The sequence below is a fragment of the Anopheles arabiensis genome, chromosome 2 (assembly GCF_016920715.1).
Source record: "Anopheles arabiensis isolate DONGOLA chromosome 2, AaraD3, whole genome shotgun sequence".
Classification (NCBI taxonomy): Eukaryota; Metazoa; Arthropoda; class Insecta; order Diptera; family Culicidae; genus Anopheles; species Anopheles arabiensis.
The window spans coordinates 36,622,121-36,644,525 of NC_053517.1; the positions used below are offsets into that span (position 1 = coordinate 36,622,121).

At 45.4% G+C, this 22,405-nt stretch overlaps 4 protein-coding genes across 8 annotated transcripts; 1 reads left to right on the top strand and 3 right to left on the bottom strand.

Annotated features, from left to right (window-relative positions):
• Window positions 1-59: 59 nt before the first annotated feature.
• On the bottom strand, window positions 60-12,831 carry LOC120896327 (serine/threonine-protein phosphatase 4 regulatory subunit 3). Of its 4 annotated transcripts, XM_040300386.1 has the most exons (11): window positions 12,693-12,830; window positions 8,425-8,590; window positions 7,613-8,363; window positions 7,304-7,491; window positions 6,242-7,183; window positions 5,972-6,164; window positions 5,615-5,870; window positions 5,219-5,485; window positions 4,982-5,127; window positions 3,669-4,897; window positions 60-3,539 (listed from the first exon to the last, which is right to left on the bottom strand). In XM_040300386.1, the coding sequence occupies exons 3-11, from the start codon at window positions 7,722-7,724 to the stop codon at window positions 3,450-3,452; spliced, it is 3,423 nt and encodes a 1,140-aa protein (XP_040156320.1). In that variant the 5' UTR covers window positions 7,725-8,363; window positions 8,425-8,590; window positions 12,693-12,830; the 3' UTR covers window positions 60-3,449. The 4 variants fall into 4 exon arrangements, with proteins under 4 accessions (XP_040156320.1, XP_040156290.1, XP_040156300.1 ...); XM_040300356.1 differs by having other exon boundaries at window positions 7,613-8,590; window positions 12,504-12,831; XM_040300366.1 differs by lacking the exon at window positions 12,693-12,830 and adding an exon at window positions 12,192-12,497 and having other exon boundaries at window positions 7,613-8,590.
• On the top strand, window positions 10,291-14,593 carry LOC120896345. Of its 2 annotated transcripts, none has more exons than XM_040300397.1 (4): window positions 10,291-10,319; window positions 13,565-14,036; window positions 14,105-14,182; window positions 14,252-14,593. In XM_040300397.1, the coding sequence occupies exons 1-4, from the start codon at window positions 10,291-10,293 to the stop codon at window positions 14,327-14,329; spliced, it is 657 nt and encodes a 218-aa protein (XP_040156331.1). In that variant the 3' UTR covers window positions 14,330-14,593. The 2 variants fall into 2 exon arrangements, with proteins under 2 accessions (XP_040156331.1, XP_040156336.1); XM_040300402.1 differs by lacking the exon at window positions 10,291-10,319 and adding an exon at window positions 10,560-10,814.
• Window positions 14,068-14,902, bottom strand: LOC120896361. Its single transcript, XM_040300414.1, has 3 exons — window positions 14,785-14,902; window positions 14,589-14,716; window positions 14,068-14,507 (listed from the first exon to the last, which is right to left on the bottom strand). The coding sequence occupies exons 1-3, from the start codon at window positions 14,786-14,788 to the stop codon at window positions 14,283-14,285; spliced, it is 357 nt and encodes a 118-aa protein (XP_040156348.1). The 5' UTR covers window positions 14,789-14,902; the 3' UTR covers window positions 14,068-14,282.
• A 441-nt stretch (window positions 14,903-15,343) lies between these two features.
• On the bottom strand, window positions 15,344-22,327 carry LOC120898087. The gene is made up of 5 exons (XM_040303435.1): window positions 21,813-22,327; window positions 21,414-21,756; window positions 21,004-21,311; window positions 20,108-20,943; window positions 15,344-15,403 (listed from the first exon to the last, which is right to left on the bottom strand). The coding sequence occupies exons 3-5, from the start codon at window positions 21,284-21,286 to the stop codon at window positions 15,344-15,346; spliced, it is 1,179 nt and encodes a 392-aa protein (XP_040159369.1). The 5' UTR covers window positions 21,287-21,311; window positions 21,414-21,756; window positions 21,813-22,327.
• Between the last annotated feature and the right edge of the window lie 78 nt (window positions 22,328-22,405).

Sequence of the window (22,405 nt, forward strand, 5' to 3'; positions counted from 1 at the left end):
TCTTTCCTCCGAGCTTCCCCATTTCTCCCCGTGGGATGATTTTTTTTAAAACACAACTATTTTTCAACGCCCGCCGTGCCTTTTTATTACTACTACTACAAGATGATATTGCAACCCGAAACGGTTCTCAATCTTCTTTAAGGTTGTGTTTTGTTGTGTGATCCTCCCTCCCCGCCCGCAAAGAGCTGCCCCACGCGCTCCTACCTAGAGCCTGCGCCGCTATCGCTTCCCCGGATCAGGTTTCGCCGGCCAGTAATTATTCCTTAGGCTTAGTAGAACTTCAAGCTGCATTTAGATTTTTGTTTGTTTGTTTGTTTGTTTGTTTGTTTGTTTTTTTACACATCATACAGAACATATAATGTTTACTTCTTGCTTAGTGCTTTCTATCAATCTCGTACGGTACACGCGCAGCAGCACAGTGTTTGCGCCAGTACATGCCTCCCATGCGGCCGGTGCAGAATAATTCTGCGATCAAAAAATTAAATTTTTTGTCGTTTGTTTTGTTACTCAGTTCACGTTTACCTAAACACAAGCGAGAGAGAGAGACCCAAACGCGGGGGGTTTTGGGGTCCATCTCCCTCTGCAGCACGATGACATGTGGACGACGATCGCTCGACGTGCTGAAGAGAACGCAACGCATTCCACCCAAAGCCCCATCATAATACAATTTGCTTTCTTTGTTTATAATTTAAATCAAATTGTTTCGTTTTATTTTGTTTCTGTCGTACATCCGTTTGTTTGACCTCCATTTCCCACCTCCATCCAACGTAGCAAAAGTGGGGTAGGAGCGACCGTGGCATATCGATTATCGACGTCCGTTACTTTATTACAATTATTACTTTATCTTACCAGTTACCAGCTTCCAACACGCGTGCTTCTTATTCGCTTGTTAGTGCAGCTCCATCATTCCAAGATGGTTATGTCAACCTCGCCTTTAAAAAAAACGCACAAAAATCTCAACGAACTAATCCGTTTAGGTGAGATTTTTGATTGTTTTTTTTATTGTGTGTGCAAAGGTGGAAATGTGTTCTTTAATCACCGAAAAGATTTGCTTTAAATTAATCCTCTTTCTCCTCCTGTTTATGCATGTCCTGCTCGCAATAGGGGAAAAAATACAAAACTGTTAAAATCCAACCCATGTTAGGACGTATATAGTATGTACACTGTGTGTTCACCAAATCTCAGAAGTGTATACAGTACTTTCGTAAGCGGGAAGCATTGATCGTACGAAAGGTATTAAGATCATGCTTCTTCCGGTTAGGAAAGCAGTGCCGTTGAACCACTCAGTTCATTCGCCAACAAAACCCTTCCTCTAATCGTATTCTTTTTTGATTTTATACCTCCAGTACGCTTGTGTTTGTGTCGATGATACGCAATAGCACAACATTGCTCTAAAGTTTCCTCACACTGGACAGTTGTATAAATACAACCTTTTGCCGAGAAAAAAGGAAACTTTAGCACAACATTAAGCAACGAATCCGCGATCCGATCTGTTCGACAAAGCGTTTCAGTCATCATTCCAAAGGAAATCATTTCGGTAATTTATCAGCTGCCTAAAATGTTGCCTTTTTGCAACTGCTTCAAGATAGAGAGAGGTCAAAGCCAGAAACAGGATAGAGGGAGCCAATTCAGGGTAGCGTGCTTCAAGCTAAATAATAATTTAAAAACGTACTACACAGATAGCTTCGTACGTTTCTATATTACTATATCAACGCGCAACACTATCACTACCCGTTCGATTGTTCACACTCTCCCCTATATACTCGTGGTTCCGCTTTTTCTCGTTTCCTCTGCTATCAAAACCAAGAAGAAAAAAAACACATACACACACACAGATGGACACTACACAGAAGAAAACTTCGAATGCTATTATTAAGTTACGAGATGTCGAAGAATTACTAGTCGTGTGTAAGCCTTTCTTACCTATGTACCGTTGTCTCGTCCTTGCTTTCTGATTTTCTTACTAAAATAATGTTGTTTTCGTCATTTGCAGGAGTTATGCTTTTAAATACCGGGGGAGTTTCTTTTTTCTTGTTTTGTTTTAATCACATTTACAAATGCTCACATGCCCCCGTCCGCTGTGCGCGTGCCTTTTCGTATTACTGCACCACACACTTGCCTCGCTGCTCCACTACCCAACAGTTCAATTGCCCCCGTTGCAGCAGCACACGTGTGGTGTTCGTGTGGCTTCCACTACAACACACATAGGTCAGTAACCTCCTTCTGCTCCTTCAAACACACATACAATCATAGTCGAAGGGTAGTTAAAAGAAAAAAAATGTAAACCTTACACCCTAAACAAAGTTCATCCCTTTCTTCATTCATTTCTGTTCATATTTTTCTACGAAATTATCGCAAACACAGCTTGTTACTATTATGCGCGTATGTGTGTGTCTGTGTGTTTAGCAAAATGATCAACAGCCCAGCCCACGAATGAATGCAAACACCGTGGGGATGAGGTGCGCCTGATGCTAAGGAGGGATCTTTTTGTCCTCCCCGCATATAACTTAGAATGTTTACAAACGAATCCAATTACTAACTGTACATTATGAGTCCAGGTGCTGCATATACTGCGCATATATCTCTCTCCAGAACGCGTCAAGCAAGTAAATCTCACTCCCACACCCACCCACGAACCCTGCCTCGTCGCGTGATACAAACCGGACCTCGATCCATCATCCTTAAGGACGATTGCGAACCGAGCAGAAGAGAGGGGCGATGGAAGCCGAGAAAGCAAGTGAACTTTAATCGTATCGATCTAACGTCTTTCGTCTCATTTTGCTTGTACTTCACCTACACCACACCAACGCGCTATGTCCCTCTGGCACACGAGATGGTTATGAAAAAGCGTGTGGAGAAGATGTTGGCTTTCGTTTGTGTTTTTCGCATGCATGTATGTATGAGACGAGATAATCGCATTTCCTTTACAAAAAAGCCCCTTGCTTTCCGAAACAGCCTCAGTTCTCAGCGATCGAGTTTTGGCTGCCGGCTACAACAGCAGCAGGAGGATCGCTACCATTAGCTGTGGTCAATGTAATATCTATATCCATTATATTCGAACAGTCTAGTCTATCCCTTGCCAGTACGCTACCGTCCCTGCAATCCTGCACGCCGCCACTGTCGTCTGCCTTTGCCTCTGTATCGCATGGCGAATTCGACGCTGTGCGTAATTCGTTGCGAAACGCGGAATTACTAGCAACAGCAGCAGCAGCAGCAGTAACAGCAGAAGAAACAAGGATCGCATCGGGAGCATCTGTAGTGCTGGCCACCGCTACTGCCGCATTCGTAGTAGTTGTGTTGGTTCTAATTGTAGTAGTAGTAGTAGTGGTAGTAGTAGTAATAGTAGTAGTAGTATTAAAATTATCCATAGTTATGCTATCCGCCGCCTCAGATGATGCTGATCGATGGCGTTGTTTATAAGGAGGGTGCGCGGTTGAAGCTGAATCATGCTATGCTATTCTCGCCTTCTTTTGTGCGGGACTACTACTCTCGTCATCCTCTTCCTCGTCGTCGGAATCGCCTTCGTAGTCAACCAGCCCCTGGGGATGAAACGGAACAAAGGGGATGGTTTAGTAGAATGTCATATTTCTTATCAAAACAAAGCTTTGTATCTCCCAAACGCTCTAATGTAATGGTAAACTACAAATGAAACCCTCTGTCTCTCTTACCTTTTTCAAACCACTCACCATGGTGGTTGTGTTCGCTGAGGAAGCGGCAGAAGCAGCGCTGGATAGACCTGGTTGGGACGTAAGATCCGCTGCAGTACCAGTGGACGGTTGTTCGACGGCGGGTGCCGAGTCCAGGATGGGAGTTGTTAGCATCGCAGCCGTGGTGTTCGCCATTTCAAGACCATTTGCATCCTCGGGCTGCTTCCTTTCCCGACTGCTGTCCATATCCGATTGTCCAATCTCAACACCACTCTCATCGGTTACCATTGTGGGCAGGGGCACATCAGCACCAATGTTGGCTGTGCCGTCGAGCTGATGTGACTGTCCACCCTCATGCTCTGATACAGTTTCCGCGGCTATTCGCTTCGAGCCTGTTTCCTCCACCGCGACACCGAGAGATTCGACGACACCGTCTTGCGTGTGGGTACTGTCCGCCGCGAGCGTACTGCTGGCGAGGTTTGCCGTGGCCGATTGACAATCGGCAGGCGTCGCCGCAGCGTCGGTGTAGGCGGAACACGCTTCAGCAACCGGAATGGACGACAGTGTCGAGGAAGTGGTCGATTCGCACCCACTGCCGGTCTGGTCGGATTCGGCACTGGTGACCGGAGTGTTTTCTACATTCTCAACCGAGCTCGATTGTACTGCCGTAGCCGTGGTCGATTGTAGTTGATACACCGAGGACAGATCGCTCTCACCGAGCGCACTCACCACCAAGCTGTTTGCATCGTCCAGCGCAGATTCGTCGGCCGGCGTAAGATTTGCGCTGCCGGTGCCATCCTCGCCCAGCACGCGATGCTCTTTGTGGTGCGGATCGTGATTCACATCCGCCAGCGCACTGACATTCTCCGCCACCGAAACCGAAGACGACGCTTGAAGGCCATTGTTGTTTGCTACAACCGCCGCAGCAGCGGCGGCGGCGGCAGCGGCAGCAGCAGCAGCCTGGGCAACTGCATGTGAAAGACAGTTCGGATCGAGCGACGCGGTGTGAAGATGGGCCGTCGATGCCGCTCCAGAGCTGCCGCTTTCATCGCTTCCCTCGGTACCGTTGTTCATGGTCAGCATGTGCGAGGTCGCCGCCACATCGTCGGCCGACGTTGCGGTTGCCGTCACACCGCCATGCATCTGGGACGATAGCTGATGGGATTGAGCCGTCGAAACGGCGCCGCTTCCATACTTTGGACCGTTCAAGCTGCTGGCCGTGTCCATTGCTTTCTTTTCGAACATTTTACCTACGCAAGGCAAAAAAAACAAAACAAAAGCCAAAAGCCCGGTTAACTAAGCCCCTTGTACTCGCATGGTATGCTGCAACCTACCGATCGTTGAGTCCAACTCCGGTGCCCCTGCTTTGCCGGCACTTTCGGCGTAGTCTTCCTCTTCATTGAACCAGATTTCCTCATCTTCGTCCATCTGTCGCTGATCCCTTCGGTACCGATTGCTGTTTCGTAGGATGGAAGGAACGCTGTGGTGAAGGAAATGCAAACAAAAGAAGAAACGGGTTTATTTGATATTGTTACATGAATCTAAATGCCGAAAAGATTCAAAACACATACCTTTCTAAATTTCCCTTTTCCTTTTCTTTCAGTCGATCCTGCTGCTGATCGTATTTGCTCTTCAGTGTCTTGAACGTCTGGACGTATTGTACATCATCGAAGAACTTTCCGAAACTTTCCACGAAATACGTTAACAACGATTTGATGTCTTCCTGTCGGATGAACTCGAACAGCTCCAAAATGGCCGACTCTAGCAGATTGTAGCGGCCATTGTTGCGAAGAAACGCTTCCACCACCGGAGCGAACAAGTTCCCCTTGACAATGTGCCTAATGAAGCAAATCAGGGAATAAAAAAAACATTTGTTAGTCTTTTTTTTATCTACGAATGCAAGTTCCAGTGTGCAAAACAGGTGTGTACTCCACTGCAATACAACACTCTTTTACTACACTACTCGCCTGTTGTAAAATTCGTCCTTGAGTGAAACAATTTTGCGCAGAAATCGGAGCGCTCCCAGCACGAGGAACGTGTGCACGCTGTTCATCAGCACCAACACCTTGCGCAGTAGATCCTTGTTGATGATGCAATTCTTGATGTGGTAGGTGTGATGTTCGACACAAAACGACAGCAGCTCCAGCACCACGCCCAGCAGCTGCACCACATGATAGTCTTCATTAGTTGGCTTATCCGATTGTGTGTGTCGCAGGAGTGGGGCTACATGAAAATACAATAAAATGTGCATAACATCCGTTAGTTAGGTCCGTTAGTTAGCATGCATGAATCAAATAAATTTAATACGGCTTCCGCCAACTCACCAATCAGCGTCTGTATACTGTGCTTGTAGAAGAAGTTCAGAAAGTCTGACTTTTCCGACTTGTTGGCAGAGCTCAGCATGTTTTCCGGATCTAACAGGATGCGCAACACGGTCATCAATTGCACGGCACCACCGAGTTCCGGTTCGGAGTCCGAAAGCAGCTGCTCGATCGCTATGTTGATCAACGTTTGATCCTACGAAAATACGCACACCATACGGCGTTATGTGTTAAATATTTTTCGAATAAAAAACACAATGTTGCTTTCCTTACCTCATCCGAGTCGGAATTGTTGTACTGCTGCAGTGTGTAGTCCCGCACAACCGACGGTGAATATTCCACGATCGTCGACAGTATATCGATCGAGGCGGACTTTGTTCGCTTCTCGTTTATGGCTAGTGTAATTTCGAGTGCCGGCAGCACGCCCAGGCTAATGAGCGTTTTGAAAAACGTCTCCTTGCCCTGCGGCTGCAGGTACTGGGCAAAGTTGCAAAACTCCTTCAGAAAAAGAATGCTGTCGCGCCGCTTCGAGTCCGGCGTTTGGGGATCAGTCAGCAGCGCGAACAGCTCGTCCAGAAACTTGTCGTCCTCCTGGATAAGCGTCACAATTTCCACCTTGTTGAAGAAGATGAACGACGACAGTGTGTTCAGCATGTTGTCCTCGAACACGGACGGTGTCGGCAGTACGATGTCCTGTATGTACTGCACCCGATACGTCTGGTGTATCTTGGCCAGCAGGTCCGTGTTGCGGATCGGTATAGCCTCGCGAAACTTTACCAACTTTTTCAGATACTGGCGATGGTTTTTCGGCGAATTGCCGGACGGATCGTACTCGAGACAGCCGACCACGTCGAAGATCGTATCCTCCGCAAACATGATCTCGAACAGGCCGTTCTTGTTCAGCAGGAAGATGTTCTTAAAGATCTCGTACAGATAGTGCAGGCCTTCCTGGTTGTCCAAATCTTCGCACACCCGAAACAGCCCGATCAGCTTCTTGATGTAGTTTTCCGACTCGATTGCCTGGGCCAGCTTGTCCTTGCGGATGGCCGACGTCAGCGCGCTGGCAATCACCTCCGATATGTCCTCCAGCCGGCTAAGCTCGCACGGGGGAAGCTCGATCGGTGGGGCCGAATCGGACATATCCTCGAACCGTTCGTCCTCCGACTCCTCCACCACATCCTGCGTGATTTCTACCGACGGATCTTTTCCTTGCACCTACGACGTTACACGGCAAATGAACCAGAACCAATCAGAGTTAGCTAACTAAGCGTGTCTTTCGAAACCGCACAGCGTCACAACACGCACGCTGGACATCGAAGGGCAGCACTATCTTACCTGACAAATTTTCTCCCATATTTCATCGCACCCTGCTTTCTCCTGGAAGCTGAGAGCCAAATCGAAATTGTCGCCCTCGCTCCAAACGATGAGTGTGTCCTGCTGTTTGTGATATATAGTGTCCGGATGAATTTTGCTCTCTAGCAGCATTGAACCATCGTTTTCTGCATGCACAAGCAGCGATACACCTACGCGTTGGACAAAGTTGGAGAAGAAAAAGAAAACGAAGGGCAAAAGTTTGATAAGCAAACGATCCGCCGATCATGTTCCGCCCCGACGGAAACCTAGAACGCACAAACGAGGACTTACCTTTGACGCGATCCACATAGCTCGATGTGACATGGCCCGTTCCTCGATCATCCCACTGGCGATCTGCGTTCAGGGCGTAGAGCTTGACGCGCCGTCTCGTGTCGGTTGTCATGTTGCGTCGACTGCCGTTAGCACTGACGACGGGGCCGTTACTATGGTTTCTTCTGTTTCGTCTACAGCAACTAGCGCTCGATTCTGGGCGACTGGTAGTATTGCTCCTGCTGCCGCCGGGACTATTACTACCGCACGCGTCCTCTGCACCCTCAACAGCTCGCTCTCGCAGCTGCCTGCTCAAGTTGCGCTGCTGCTGCTGCCGATGGATATCACGCCGTTTACTACGATGCGAATCTGCCAGCCGGTGTAGCTCCTGATGGCGTCGGTGGTGGTGGTGGCTGGTGGTACAATAATCGTAGGTAGTAGCCAAGGAGGAGGAATGTTTTTTCCTTCGTTTCTTCAGTATTTTGCGGTCGACGGGATGCTCGCTGTACTCAATTGTTGCTGTTTCAGCCGCGCCGGTTGCGTTCGTTGTACCGCACCGTACCGTTCCCGAGCGGGCTTTAAAACCGGAACACCGGATCCGGACTGTTGATCGTACGGCAGCGGATGGATGGTACGATATTCCTTTCTTCGATGCGTGCGGAAAATTGCCTCCAGCAGCGAAATAAACTATCCTTACTAATGTAAACAATTATCGCTGTGACGTATTGCTCCGGTGTATTCTATTAGCGGTATGAGTCCTGTGGGCCACAAACTGTCCAAACTTTTCTCCTTATTACACGCACGGATAAACACACACAAACGCAAACACATACACTTTAGTCACTTGATCGTTGTTGTAGTTGTTGTTAGTTTCACATCCGTTTGTTCGTCGAATCTTCGGCAAACAGCAGTAGCAGAAATTGTGGTGGCGGCACTACACAAATCAACACAGCGAGGTACGTACGAAGTTCGTTGATTTCAATAAAACGGATGATCGTCCTGTAAGAGGAATAGAAATACCATTAGTATTACGCGCACACACGCACCCGGCAAGTCGTAAAAACATTTAGTTTTGATTTTAATTTTACGATTGTTGAAAGATCAACTTTACAACCATCCATCTAACATTCTTTCCCTCAGCAAACCGCACAAAAAAATACGTCAAAATCACGCGTTCTTTTCGGGGAGGAATTAGAGTGTGTGTTTACGGTTGCCAGCAGCAAGCTTGTTTATTATTTGCCGATACCGTTTTGCACATACAGCGGCACAAAAAGAGTAAGAAGTAAAACACGCAACACGCGAAAACGACACACAGTCACACACATCCATCCATTCATTCATTCATACATTGGTTCGCCCATTCATACGGCCGGCAGCAGCGGTGCTCATTTATTTGTGATTTGATGTAAGTTACTCCTGCTGTATTCAGATGGAAGGGAAGGCGCAACAACACCCAAACAAGAAAATGTTTTAATTTTTTTTTAAATAACCAGGGCACGAAATTTTGGGTTATTATTTGAACTTCTAGTAACTATCGCGCATCATTTTCCACAGTCTGATTCATATTCAAGTAATTGAAAAGTAAAACCAAACTTTTCCTACCCATTCTGCTAATACACGATGAAGCGTGTTTCTTGTAACAACATAACATATACAAGCTACAGAATACAACAGCACAAACACATGCACGCAGCTGTAGGGTTACCAACCAACGAACCATTCATCTGGGCTGCTATGACGAACAGTTGTTATCGCAAAATAATACGCGCCACACGCAGGTTGGGTACGTGCAACCATTGATCGTAAGATTACAGCAACTTCTTATCGCTGACTTGTTATCGCGTTCAAGAACAAATTACGTTCCACCGGGCAACAAATACGGAGCCGCTGCCACTGCCAAATCCAACTAGAGATCATATACGGACTGTTTCACCACTAAAATGCATTACGTATAATTCTTTGCTTCATCGACGCACTGCCCATAGGGTCCAAATACAACGTCTGATGCATTGCTGTACACAAAACAGGTTTTCTTTCTGGTCGCGGCTGCTGCTGACCTGGTCAGTCAATGTAGAAACCCGTTGAGAAATTTCTCTTTTTTCTGGATGAAGCTAACCGACCGAAGAGAGGCAGAGGCACCGAGAGCTGGCTATTGTCTGCCGGAGTATGCCAATGCGATCGCAGAGGCGTTGGTCAAGACGAACAGTCTATTTCTAGCTCAAAAAGGTATCGTTCAACACAATGCCCGCTACATGAAACGTGTCCAGTCGTGATAGTAGCAATCGCATACAAAATGGAAACAGATGAATCGAATTTGAAATACTATAAAATAAATAAAACTTTCATCAAAAATGCATCTCAAATCCGGACTGCGTGAACTATCGAAAACATTAACAATATCAATAATAAAAGTTCCCCACGGCGGCTGACCTTCAGGAGGCTGATAAACAACGTCAAAACAAGATGGCAACACATTACAGTTTCGGACACACTCGAATACAGCAGCAGCAGCAGCAGCAAGCCAGACCCGCGCGGCGCCCAAAGCAGGAGCACTTTTGCACCATTGCCGGTCACGCACACACATACACAGACAGACCCGCTCCAGCATCGCTTCTCTCCCAGCCCAGACACGGCGGGATCATTGTTCTTCTTGCTGCTGCTGCTGCCGCTGCTGCCGTCGTTCGTCACTGCTTTCGCGGATGATTCATACGTCAATGTTGTGTACCAGGTTTGTGTAGTAGACTCCAGACTTTTAACCTTATACCTGTATAGGAAAAAAAAAACACTTCAGCTACTACGCCACACAGTGCACAGAGCCAAAACAAAAAACACCAACACATCGACATTCCAAAGGGGTCGCTTTCTACCCCAATGAGAGAGCGCCAATTTTAGACTCCCTAAAGGAAGCAAGAAACCAAATTGAAACCTTACGTTTGTTTAGTTCCCTTCTTCTTCCTAGGTACACGGTTTGGCTGTGCGAAAATGTAGTAAGCAGATACATCCCACCAACTTCCCCCATGGCCACTTAAAAGTTATGTGCTGTGATCCGAATGGCGTGCGTGTGTGTTTGTGTGTGTTAGCGCAAGGGCCGTTTTTCGTGTTCTTTCATGAAACACCATGAATTAATACACGTCGATTTTCACGGAAGTAGACACCACCATGGCAGCGACACATCATTAGCCACTCCTATCCAATGAATGACGCACACCGCCGCTTCGTTGCGGTAATTTAAATTCTTATTTACAGTAATTCCTATGCTGCTGTTCTCTGTGCTTTAAACAAAAAGCAAGGTGTGACACGATGATGACTGGATGGCGTACACAGCCCGTTCTACAAATTGCCGCGTAGGCCATGCAAACTCTGCGGCGTGTCAGAGGCTGCTTGAAAAAAACCTGCAAAACTCGCATACGCAATATTGCAGCATCAGGTCCGGGGGTGCATCCAAGGTCTCCACGCTACCCCATTCGCTCAGCCAGACAGGTTGAGGGAAGCTGGCTTGCATCTTGTCCTACCACGAGGACCAACTCTTGTTCTGCTGGCCATAATCGCACCACCCGTGTCCTAATACTTGAAACGCTTTTTCACATCATTTCTCACAGAGCACACACATACATGCACACAACACACGGCGTTTGAACGTATGCATGGAGCTGGTGTGTAACACACGGCTGAATTAATCACCCCATCATCGTCATCGTCGCTACCGCTTCATTTGTGTGCATCTGCAATCAGTTTGGTATCGTGATTTCGGGATCGATTTTGCTGACCAAAACCAAATTTGACCAGCCAAGCCAGCTCTTCTTCATAGGCATCTCCACTTTCTACCCTAAAAGTGATCAAATTATTTCCTTCCTTTGCGCTGCTGGAACGTACTCTGCTCACGCACACATCGAACCCAGCGGCGGCCGAATGTACGCACACCGCTACATTGCAATGCACGCTCCGTACGCTGCTTCACCTCGTACACAAACACACGCGCGTCAGCACAAACACCTCATCCATACAAGCACGTACACACACACACACATACACACATAAATGCACTTCCATCGGCAAACTTTGGAGTATTCTTCTCGAGGTTTACTTCTTCGTTCACACGCACCGGGGAACCGACGATTGAGGTTCGCGTTCAGAATATAGCGAAAACCCCAAGCGAACCACATACGGACGCACGCACGCACACAACTCACACACACACACACATACACACCCCGACAGCCCACGTTTGGGGAGTGTAGCACAATTATTTGTCTACTTAGACCGTACACAGGTACAAGGTGCGGGTTTTTGCAGAATTGTATTAAATCGTGAAACTGTACATGAGGTTTCCGATTTTCAATGAAGCAAACGGTAACTGCATCTCATCTCGGTTAGGGTTGCCCCGATAAATGTTGGAGGCGTCGATCGATTTCGGAGACCTGGTGCTCCTAAAACCACACGAAATCTATTAAATCATGACGACACACATGCACACCATCGTCGCTCATTCCACCCTCACCCTTCAAAGCCCTGAACCACCCGTGCGACGTCGGACATCTAAGGGAGGAAAGGGAAACGAAGAAAAAGACTCTCTAGCGAAGAAGAAAGTAAAAAGACTCACACGGCTCGACGTACGCTCGACCTCGGCAACCGCAGCAACGCGCGCACACATACACACACACACACAAACTGCTGCTGCTGGTTCTGCTGTTCCGGAGGATGAAACCCGGCCGCTGTTCTCCTGGCCGGCCGCACTCCGGCAGCGGGGCAGCGCGTATATGCAGACGAAGCGTTCGGTTCCGGTGCGACTGTCGCACGGGGCCCTTTGTTTGATTGCGCGATTCACCACCGAAAAAGGGACTTGTGTTTCCACAGAACACACATACACACACACACACGCTCGCGCGGGGTGTTGCCAAAGCGGTGGACGTACCACAAATCGGAAGAGAAAACCTCGCCTTGCCCCTCTGCGCTTGCCGTTGATGCTGCCTGCCGCCGTGTAGATTTTCACCCCCCTCGGCCCTTGATCCCGTCGAACAACCAATATTCGACTCGTTCCGTAACAATCTGAAGTGGCAAACCGTGCGCAAACAGGGTCGCTGCCTGCGGCTTGCTTACGTACGTGCAATCACACAGCTCGCTCGAACAGACGAATTCTGCAACTAGCTTCTTTTCCGTTTTAAAACTTGCGAATCTGGCTATCACAACATTTACACCGCCATATTGGATTTTTTCTCGTTTTCGCCTGCTGCTTGTAGCGCTTTGGCTTTTTTTTTTGCATGCACTGCCCGACTGCTCGACTGCTGGCCGAAATCATCCGGGCAGTGCTGGTGGGTTTTTTTGCGGTGACGTTTTGAAAAATAATTTATGTACCTTTCCGATTACTACCAATTAAAATCCACTTGGTTAACATTAAATATAAATAATATAAACAAATTTTGTTCGCTATTTACTTAAATTGTTGGATTAAACGAAACAAAATGTTGCCCCATTTGGCGAGCAGGAACTACAGGTATACCCCGATATACGCTATTAAGACAGACCGGAGGCAATAGCGTACCTTAAATATTAGCGTAAGTTGAATTTCCAGGTTATCAGTCAAATTATAGCTAATTTTCGTGTAATTTTGCTTGAAGTGGTTGATTTTAGCCACTAAATTGGTTATTTGATCCGATTTAACTGCTGATTACAATTTTATACCTTTTAATATGGTTTTTAAAATTCAACCAAAAGGAAATTTATTTTTGCATTATATCTCGATATTTACACGTGTCAAATTAGTACAATTTCCTCAATCAATTGTCAAATTTAGAAAAGAGCGTATAGTGAAATCGTGTATAACGGGTATGGCGTATATCGAGGAATACCTGTACAGATAAATTGGTATTTCTGGTCACTCTGGTACTCGAACACCCGTTTATCCGTGCTTTGCCGGTTCTGTCGGAGTGTGCTTCATGATTTCCTTCCTCTTCTTACTTTTGGTCTTCTTTGTAGTGCCGCTGTTTGGAAACAACAATTAGCAAAACAAAATCGAACCCTCGCCCTCTGCTCGGCTTCTGAATGCCACATTGTTTCCTTTACCGAAATGGTGTTTCTTTGGACAAGTGCCGGGACTCAAATACACGTTAAAATAGTCCACAAATCGGCCAGCGTGTTGCAGCTTTCCGTGGAAAATGTGGAAGCCCATCGGCAGCGGCACACTCTGCTAGTGCTGGAGCTCGGAACACTTTTCTGCTTTGCAGTTTGTATGTTTCTTTTCCGACTAAATGTTCTCCACGCCCTGTTTGTTCTACCCATCGGTACGCTTGTATACCTGTACAACAACGTGATAAAATCCGAAAGTCTGGTGTTAGTCAAGGATTTTGCACTGCAATGTTCCACAACATTTGCGAACGGGGCGGTACGCAACGCTCTCATACCGATGGAATATGTGCAGGATATCGTAATCAACGAAGTGTTCTTTAACGTAAGCACCACATCTTAACGCATGTAGTGTATGCAGCGCGAGTCAAATATATTTTTTTTTATTTCTAGCTTAAAGTAATATTCGTGCTGCAATTACTTACGAAGGGACATTTATTTCGGAAGAAGCCTGTTATAACGCTTCTACAGGTAAATGCAGCACTTCTATTGATCTCCTTATCCCTCCCACACTCAAATCCTTTTCTGCCATTTCCACAGCAACTAAAACCAGCCCTTCCAAGCCTGAAAATTATTTACAACGAGCTTCACTCCGTTCTCGAGCTGCAGAATTGTTGACGAGCCGGTGGCGACTATTACTGTTCCGTAGGGAGAGCTTGTGCATTATGTTTAGTAAATTGTGCACCTCCTGAACGCCAGTTGCTGCATCCGGGGCGGGAAATATTTGTTTCGATATCCGTTCTACCTTCTTCAATTCCTGAACCGGCTGTTTCGGCACACACACATCGGTATCATTCTATGTTTTAAGCAAGCAGGACCAAAGACAAACACAGTCAGGCACAACGAAACATGTGCAATAAAGATAACGCATACTTACAATCAGCTGATTTTCAATTTCACATTCTTTGAGCAAAAGTTTTTTATAGAGCGATGGAATAGTCAACCGTAAGGTCACGACGGCATCCTGTAACTCACGAATTTCATCCGACACCACAGTGTTTGGTTCTGAAACGGAATGGTTTCGATTAGAATGTTATGCATCAACACAATACTAATCTTTGATCGTATCATACCCATTTTAGTAAACTACAAACGCTCAGAAATGGGAACGAGTTCTGGATATTGAATTGTTGAGAGTTTACTTTCCAAACAATCTGAAGCTGAGCCAAACATAATCAAAAACAAACGGTCAGTCCGCAATGAAATGTCACAACGTTTATAATAGATGATTTGAGAGCTGTGAGTCTTCATTCAAACTGCTCGAAAAGGTCGTTTAAACAAAACCGTTGTCGGTGTGAGATGATAGTGAGGCGGCGCTCTGGCCAACAAAAAGCGTTCAACTATTGAATTCTGACTGTATTTGAACAATCGTATTGTCGTTCTAGTTCTAGCGAAGCATGATTTCAATGCGAAACCATGCAATAGTACAGGGGTATCGTGAAAGCAATAAAAGCGAGTAAAAGCTCAACTGGCTGGCTATTCACCCTCAGATGACGCCACAGTTTTAATTTTTCCCCACGCACGCCTGCACGCCGGCAGGAGCGATGACCACTACTTTAGTGCATTTGTGGCTCTTGGGAACACTCTTTTCGATTCCTGAGCAATGGCATTTAAATTTCCAGGCGTAAAAGCTTAATTAGGACTGCCGGCCGACGCTGTGCTGAAATGTTTAAAGTTTTCGTAAAAGTCTATCTATAACCGTTCAAATAGACATAGAGCGACCCCAAGTGCCACAAATCCACTAAACGACCACTAAACGGCTTCTAAACGGCTCAAGTTCTCTACCTAAACGGAATATAGAAAGACTTCGTTTAGCATACGGCAAACGACTCATGCATTCTAAAAATAGCAAAAAAGCTGGTGGCGCTCTTTGTTGGTGGGATATCCCAACTAGTTGAGCTTCATCGCTTGCAGGAGAGCTTTCTCATTTCCTCTGTATTGTTGTATGGTTTCGCATTGAAGTTATGCATCGCTAGAACTAGAACGGCGATACGATTGTTTAAATACTAAACTCCAATGGAAACCACCAGCACTGAAGCAAGTGAGATTTGAGTAATGGTCGTATGTGTTGATACCCACGTATCTGACCACACGACCATTCATATAGATTTTTGCTCAGAAAGTTATAAGATGAAACTTGTCGAAACATATTGCAAGAAAAGGATAGCAATATAATGATGAGTTGTAATACGCCATCTATTGATCAAACCAATGAAGCTGTGGAGCTTTCATTTTTTTTCTATGGATATTCAATTTTCCAGTCGTTTAAGCTTAATCTGTGGCGCTTGGGACAACATCACGCACGTGACAAAAAGTAGCTCAATTTTGCAAACAGCTATATGTCTCGCGTGACATTTCTGCCTTCACCGATTATCAACCAATCCACAATTGAATTATCCAGTTTTTTTTACGAGCCAGACTAATTCAAAACTAAAAAAAAAAAAATTGAAAATATTCTAATTTTTTTATATTTTTTTACAAAAAAACAATACAAAAAAAGTAGGTAGACTGGGTCAAACGATCTACTTTGATCTACGTGGAGTGAATGTTTGAACTAGTTTTTGTCGCGCGAGTCGTGATCACTCTATGTCTATTTGAAAGGTAATTTTTTTTGCCTTTTTGTACATGAAGTTTCACGCACACGAGCTATCAAACGTCGGCGCTGGCATTTCCGATCTGTGGTGTTTGGGTTTCTATGTATCGTTTTTGGAAAATTGGCTGGTGATTTTATAGAGATACGTCGAATTGATGCCTTGTGAGTTCCAAAAAAGCAAGCTCAACATCCTAACTAGCAAAATGAAAATATTGATTCAACCGTATTTTATTTACTCCTTTACCCATATCAACTATAATATGTATGATTTATGCTATAAATGGTCTAAAATAATTACAGTTATGGATCATATGAATAGTTTTAGTTTCCTACAGAAACCGGAAAAATACACCAAATTTCACAAACCGTTTACTGCAGTTTTGAACTGCTATAATTCTCTTCCGCGCTCAGCTCATCTGTCTACACATCTTGCTATCAACTGTCAAACGTCAATCAGCGAATTGAAGCGCACCCACCAAGCAATTTGACATGTCGGCCGACGTCGGATTTGTGCAAATTTGCCCAGTCGGTTTGTATCAAGATTGGAGTCAAATGGCAGTAGGTTTTGACTGAATTGAGTGGCACGAACACTCACGGTAACTCATTTTTCATCTTGGCGGTTTTGCTTTGGCGGTGTGTTTGTATGTGTAGCTCGTGGTACCCTCTCATCCCTCTCTCATCCTCATACCCCGCTCGCCTTACAGTCAATTGCAGGAGAGAGCAAAAAAAATGAACACAAGGCTCGCTCGCGCACAGCCTAGCCACGGCTCGCGCGTAGCTTAGCCACGGCTCTTTAAATGTGTGTGTATGCACATGTGTATGATAGTACTGTGTCGCCTGCCTGCGTTGGCTTGCGCGCTCATATGGCCCCATATGGTGGTATTATTTCGCTCACATGTATCGGCTGCTGTATGAGGAGAAGTGGGAGGAGAAGAATGAATATGAATGATCAGCTGATGGGTTTTGTTGGGGTTAAAGCTTATGCAGACGGAATGAGAAATGTACTTACTGCGATCCCGATCCTGGCGATTGTTATACCGGCACGATACTGCGTAGACCATCCGAGTGTTGTGCGGCTGGCGTGTTAGGATTGCAATATAATGCATTGAGATGGATTGCATGATAGCTTGATATTTTTTTATGTGTACTTTTTTTGCCCTTTGGAGCAAGCAAGTACAATTGTGCACACTTTCTCCGTAGAATTAGTCAATTCTTTGGCACGCATGGAAATGTTACGGAAGGAGCATTGGGCACAAAACGCGCACTGGTATGGCACACAAGGCACACTTGATATTTTTTTAATGTGTGTTTTTTTGCCCTTTGGAACAAGCAAGTACAATTGTGCACCCTTTTTCCTTAGAATTTGTCCATTCTTTGGCACGCATGGAAATGTTACGGAAGGAGCTTTCGGCACAAAACGCGCACTGGTGGACACACAACGCACACGCATTTTTCGTGGAATTTCATTCATTGATCTGCACCGAGCACAAGGGAGGAAGGGATGGGGTGGCGAGAAAGGTTTGTTGTGCGCGTCGATGGAAAACAGGGCACACTTGTTTTTCCTCGAATTAGTCCATTCATTGATGCATACGCTTTGCAATAAAGCGATCCCTGCGTTTGGTGCTGCATTGTGGAGCAAAATTTTCGCCGAATTTTTCATTCAGCTGTCCACACGTGTTTAGGGTTTGGGGATAAAAGACATTAGTTCCCTGATCTTAGTGTCCGTTCATTAACGATTTGACTCTCGAGCAGTGCAGTCCTACGTGCAGTCGACAGTGGGGAAAATTTTTCAAGTGTGTCATTTTTTTTGCCAACAACAAGCAGGTAAGTTAGAAATAAAATTTTGTGATGTGATATTTGTTGCGCAGAAGGTAGTGCGAATTAACAACGTGTGATGTATGCGTGAACTGTTTTACAGATCCCAAAATGTCTAAGGACCTAGACCCGGACTTCTGCAATTTATCAGCAACACCACCATCATCCCTCGAAGATTCTCCCACTTCAACTGCTGTACCTCCCGAGAAACGCAAAAAAATTGTTTTCATTCAACCAGGACAACCTCGTACATCCGTGCCTATATCGATCCCAGCTACTTCCACCCGCATACCACAAATCACACGCACAATAGAACCACGAGCATCATCGTCAAATGAACCAACCGTGCCTACCAAGCAATCGAAACTTATATTAGCTAGAACTATACCCACCACATCCGTGCCGCAGCGAAAATTATCCACGCAACCTCGTATCACAACAAAAGTTCCGGAAAAATCATCCCTTCCTCTACCGATGAATGTTGCGCAGCATACACATAAAAAAGTAATATTGGTAGGGAGAAAAGTGCCCACCAAATCATCGCTAGGAATCCAGCAAACCACTACAGCCATACCCTCCGTGCAGCAACCATCTTCACGTAATCCTAATCAGCCAACAAGAAAAGTGCCAGAGCGATTCGTGTACCAACCACTGAAACAGCAACCAACATCGGCCCTGAAAAAAGTACCCCCAACAACATCCTTACCTGTGCAGCCAACCACTCTCACATCTACCGTAGTGCAACCACGAGCAATGCCACAGCCGACCAAGCCACTTCCAACAGAACCACTTCCGCCAGAACCACTTCCGACAGAGCCACTTCCGGCAGAGCCACAACCACCCACGATTAACAGCAAGCTCGATGCAATAATGCGACAGCTAGATGGACTGCAAATGTCGGTGGAAAATTTAGATAAACGCTCCAGGCGGATTGAAAAATCAGTGGGGCTGGTCCAGGTAACGACCGACCAGGTAAAAAATTGTGTTTGCAATAGAGTACTCCAAGCCCATCAGGAAGAAGAATTTGAGTTTGAACTACTGAATAATGTGGAAGAATTAAAAGAATTTAATGAAAAGCTGTCTGATCCCCAGTACGAGGTTAAAATATTTACATGGGCGAACGGGCGCATTGCCAGCGAAGCTCCCGAGACGAGGATGCAGGAAGCATTGAACTTTTTGTTCACGAAGGAGCTTCTCGCGCAATGCAGCTGGACTGGTGGTGGCAGACCAGTAAAAAAATTTCCGTTTCGCGAGCTACGAAGGGTGGTAAAGCTTTTTAAAATGATTGGCAGCAATCGATTCTATGCCATCAATGAAACAATGGTTGCAAATTTTATCGGCAAAAAGCTTCGCTACGCTCCGGACCAGGTGAAAGCCGAAAAAACGCGGAAAGCCACAAATCCATCTTGTCTAGATGTCGAAGAAAATGTAGATGAAAACGCGTGAAATAATGTAAATATTGTGTGTGTATGTGTGTGTGTGTGAGAGAGAGAGAGGGGGAGGAGAGAATTTTGAATTTATGTAAATATAAAAAAAATAATGTTTAGACGGTAATATGCAACGAAATATATTATGAATTTTGAACATGGAATACCTTATGCTTCTCTTTTTAGTGTTGAGAAAAAAATATATTTTACGCCATACTATGAGGCACCGGAACGAACATGTAAATTTCAACTGTTTTGGTTTTTACCGCAACAAGTTTGAACTTTACCTCTTCAATTGGTATACGTACCAACGATGAAAGGTCTAAATGTAACATGTTTGCTCTCCGTATATTCATTATGTATGAAGAGCATGGATAGTCAAACTGTTCACTGGTTTCACTAAATAGATGGCAATGTACAACAATCGAACCCTGTTCGCGTGATGCTGTGCTGTACATTCCTATACTCTTATTTTTCAACATAAACCAGCAATTTTTTTTTATCATTTTTTAATGTGCAATTAGCCATCACATAAGCAGTAACATCATTTCCTTTGTTTACTATGTACGGAAACGAAGGCTCGTTAGAGGGCCGTGCGTAGTTAATGTGTTGCAGCTCGGTTAACCTGTTCACAGCTTGTGCTAAACAATTTCTACCGTTTCGTAGTAAATTTTTGGGCTCTTGAAGATGGCTTTCAAATTTGTAGGCAGAAATGTTGTGTAGTGGTCCAAACCGAACAACATCTTCGTAAACATGCAACAGGTAATGGACATTACTAGACAAAAACGTGACGCCATAAACGGTGGCAAAATCGAAAACAAATTTTCGCAACATCTGATCTGCCATTGGCCAATCATCTTCGTATTCAGCTGAGCTGAACAGAGTCATGCCACAGAAGTACAGCATGAAATGGTTATACTCAACATCGCTTATTCTTCCCTTAAGGACAATCAAGCTAATGTTGTGCAAGAAGTAGTTGTACTCCAACCCTTTCCAAAAGCGTAAATATTTAAGGCTCCGCACACTTCGTTGAAACTCTGACGGCAGAAGCAGTTCCCGAATCTCGTTGGAAACTGCTTCGCGTATCGGTTCCGTCCACCTACGACTCGTTCCAAATATTCCTTCAGTCCAATTTAGCATTAGTCTGCGCGTAACTCCGTGATCTCGTACATGCAGAGGTTCTGAGGTAATTATATCTTTGATAATGTCGCAATTGTCTAGCTTAACCAAAGGTGTAGTGGTTTTGCAATGGTCGACGTATGCACCATTACAGAACTCTTCATGGGTCCGTCGCGCAGCACCAAACTGCCCGTAGTAGGTGCGTTTCGTTGTTGGATCCTTTGTGGTACGGGTCTTGCATTTAATGCACCCGTAACGAGCGTTAAATGATTTAACACCTGCAATGTGATATACAGCCATGAATAATCGTTGCGAAAGTAGAAGCTAACTATTCGTACCTTTGATGTAAGCTCGAGCTGGTGTATCTGCTATCATGGCCCGGAACCATATTTTATATGGGCGACCGTTTATCAGTAGTCCATTGGCTTGCAAGTAGTTTAGTTCCGTGACAAACGGTTGCAAGTAACCTTGAAGGCTTCCCGGCTTACTTTCCCCACAAAAAATTGCCACCGTCATTACCGGTACATTTGGCATGTCATGAATTCTCATCAGGATGGGCCAAAACTGAGTTAAACCACTTCTGTGAAGTGGTAGCCCATCCACAAAGAAAATTAGCTCCATTTCATTGACGTCCGGTGTCACAAGTCTAAAACAGCGAAGAAACCGGATTAATGTAATATGAACTGAACAAATGTGCCATTTGAGGGATCATCGTACCAGTCGCTTGTGCTACAACAATTATAATTACCTAAAGTACGATTTAAGGCTGCTAGCAATCCCCTGATACCATAATTGACCACCCGAGATAGTAGAGACCAGACTCCGTGTGGTATTCGCTGAGGGAGTCTCTAAAAAAGTTCTTGCATCCCTCGGCAGCTCAGGATGGTTGTGTTTGCGAAGCAAATCTAGCAACACATTTGTGCGGCGATGCGAAATGTTGGCCTCCAACACCCATACGCGAAGAGCATCCTTGAAGGACAAATCATCGGTAAGGAAAGGTTGGTCACCTTCGTCATCTCCATCGTCAAATTCCGTTGCATTATTATCCTCAGGGTCCGAAAAAGACGCATCACTATCAGAACAGTGTGCAGCTGAAAACAAGCAACATTAAAAACACTGCAACAAATCCAATCATAGCAAACAATACCTAATTCATCCCCCGACAATGGAATATCATGCTCAATCACTGGAGCAGCGGATTGAGCAAGTGGCTCTGGTGTTGCTGTAAGAATTTTTGGTTAGTAATATTAGCATCAGTCCACCACGGTCCGTCTACACAAGCTTTTTACCAGTCGGTGCCGAATATTGGTAGCTACATCCTGCTTCCTCCATATCCATGTCCCATTCCCTTGCATATTGCTTCAACAAGCTATCACGCTTCCGATACGAGGAACCAGTCTTTTTATCACGCTGTGCTGCCATCGTAAAGTTTTAGTTTTTTCCAAAATTAACTGATCACGGTGAAAAATAAATATATTTGTGTTGCTTCGAGCTGCTGTCAAACGAATTTTTCAAAATGGTGCGTGCGCCAGTTGTGCCAGAAAGAATAAAACTGATAAAAGAACGAGAGAGAATGATTGAGCACCAAGGTTGTCATCGGTTTCCATAGGAGTCGCTCAAGCGCTGCTTGAATGTGTGTGTAAGCCGCCGCAGCTGTGAGTTGCTTGTATGGAAAAGGTCGCTCAATTCAGTCGGCTCTTGGTCAAATTGCTTGGTGGGCAATCTTTGCGAGCTGTCAAA

Excerpts from the sequence above, each read along its gene's own strand:
- LOC120896327 (XM_040300356.1), bottom strand. The coding sequence starts at position 7,724 with ATGACAACCGACACGAGACGGCGCGTCAAGCTCTACGCCCTGAACGCA. Across the intron at positions 5,128-5,218 it reads GAAAAGGGAAATTTAGAAAG|CGTTCCTTCCATCCTACGAA; the intron begins GTATGTGTTTTG and ends CCTTCACCACAG. Across the intron at positions 4,898-4,981 it reads GGAGTTGGACTCAACGATCG|GTAAAATGTTCGAAAAGAAA; the intron begins GTAGGTTGCAGC and ends TGCCTTGCGTAG.
- LOC120896345 (XM_040300397.1), top strand. The coding sequence starts at position 10,291 with ATGATTCATACGTCAATGTTGTGTACCAG. Across the intron at positions 10,320-13,564 it reads ACGTCAATGTTGTGTACCAG|TGCCGCTGTTTGGAAACAAC; the intron begins GTTTGTGTAGTA and ends TCTTCTTTGTAG. Across the intron at positions 14,037-14,104 it reads TCAACGAAGTGTTCTTTAAC|CTTAAAGTAATATTCGTGCT; the intron begins GTAAGCACCACA and ends TTTTATTTCTAG.
- LOC120896361 (XM_040300414.1), bottom strand. Across the intron at positions 14,508-14,588 it reads AAATTGAAAATCAGCTGATT|AATGATACCGATGTGTGTGT; the intron begins GTAAGTATGCGT and ends CTTAAAACATAG.
- LOC120898087 (XM_040303435.1), bottom strand. The coding sequence starts at position 21,286 with ATGGAGCTAATTTTCTTTGTGGATGGGCTACCACTTCACAGAAGTGGT. Across the intron at positions 20,944-21,003 it reads AGCTCGAGCTTACATCAAAG|GTGTTAAATCATTTAACGCT; the intron begins GTACGAATAGTT and ends ATCACATTGCAG. Across the intron at positions 15,404-20,107 it reads AGCCTTCGTTTCCGTACATA|ATAGACTTTTACGAAAACTT; the intron begins GTAAACAAAGGA and ends GAACGGTTATAG.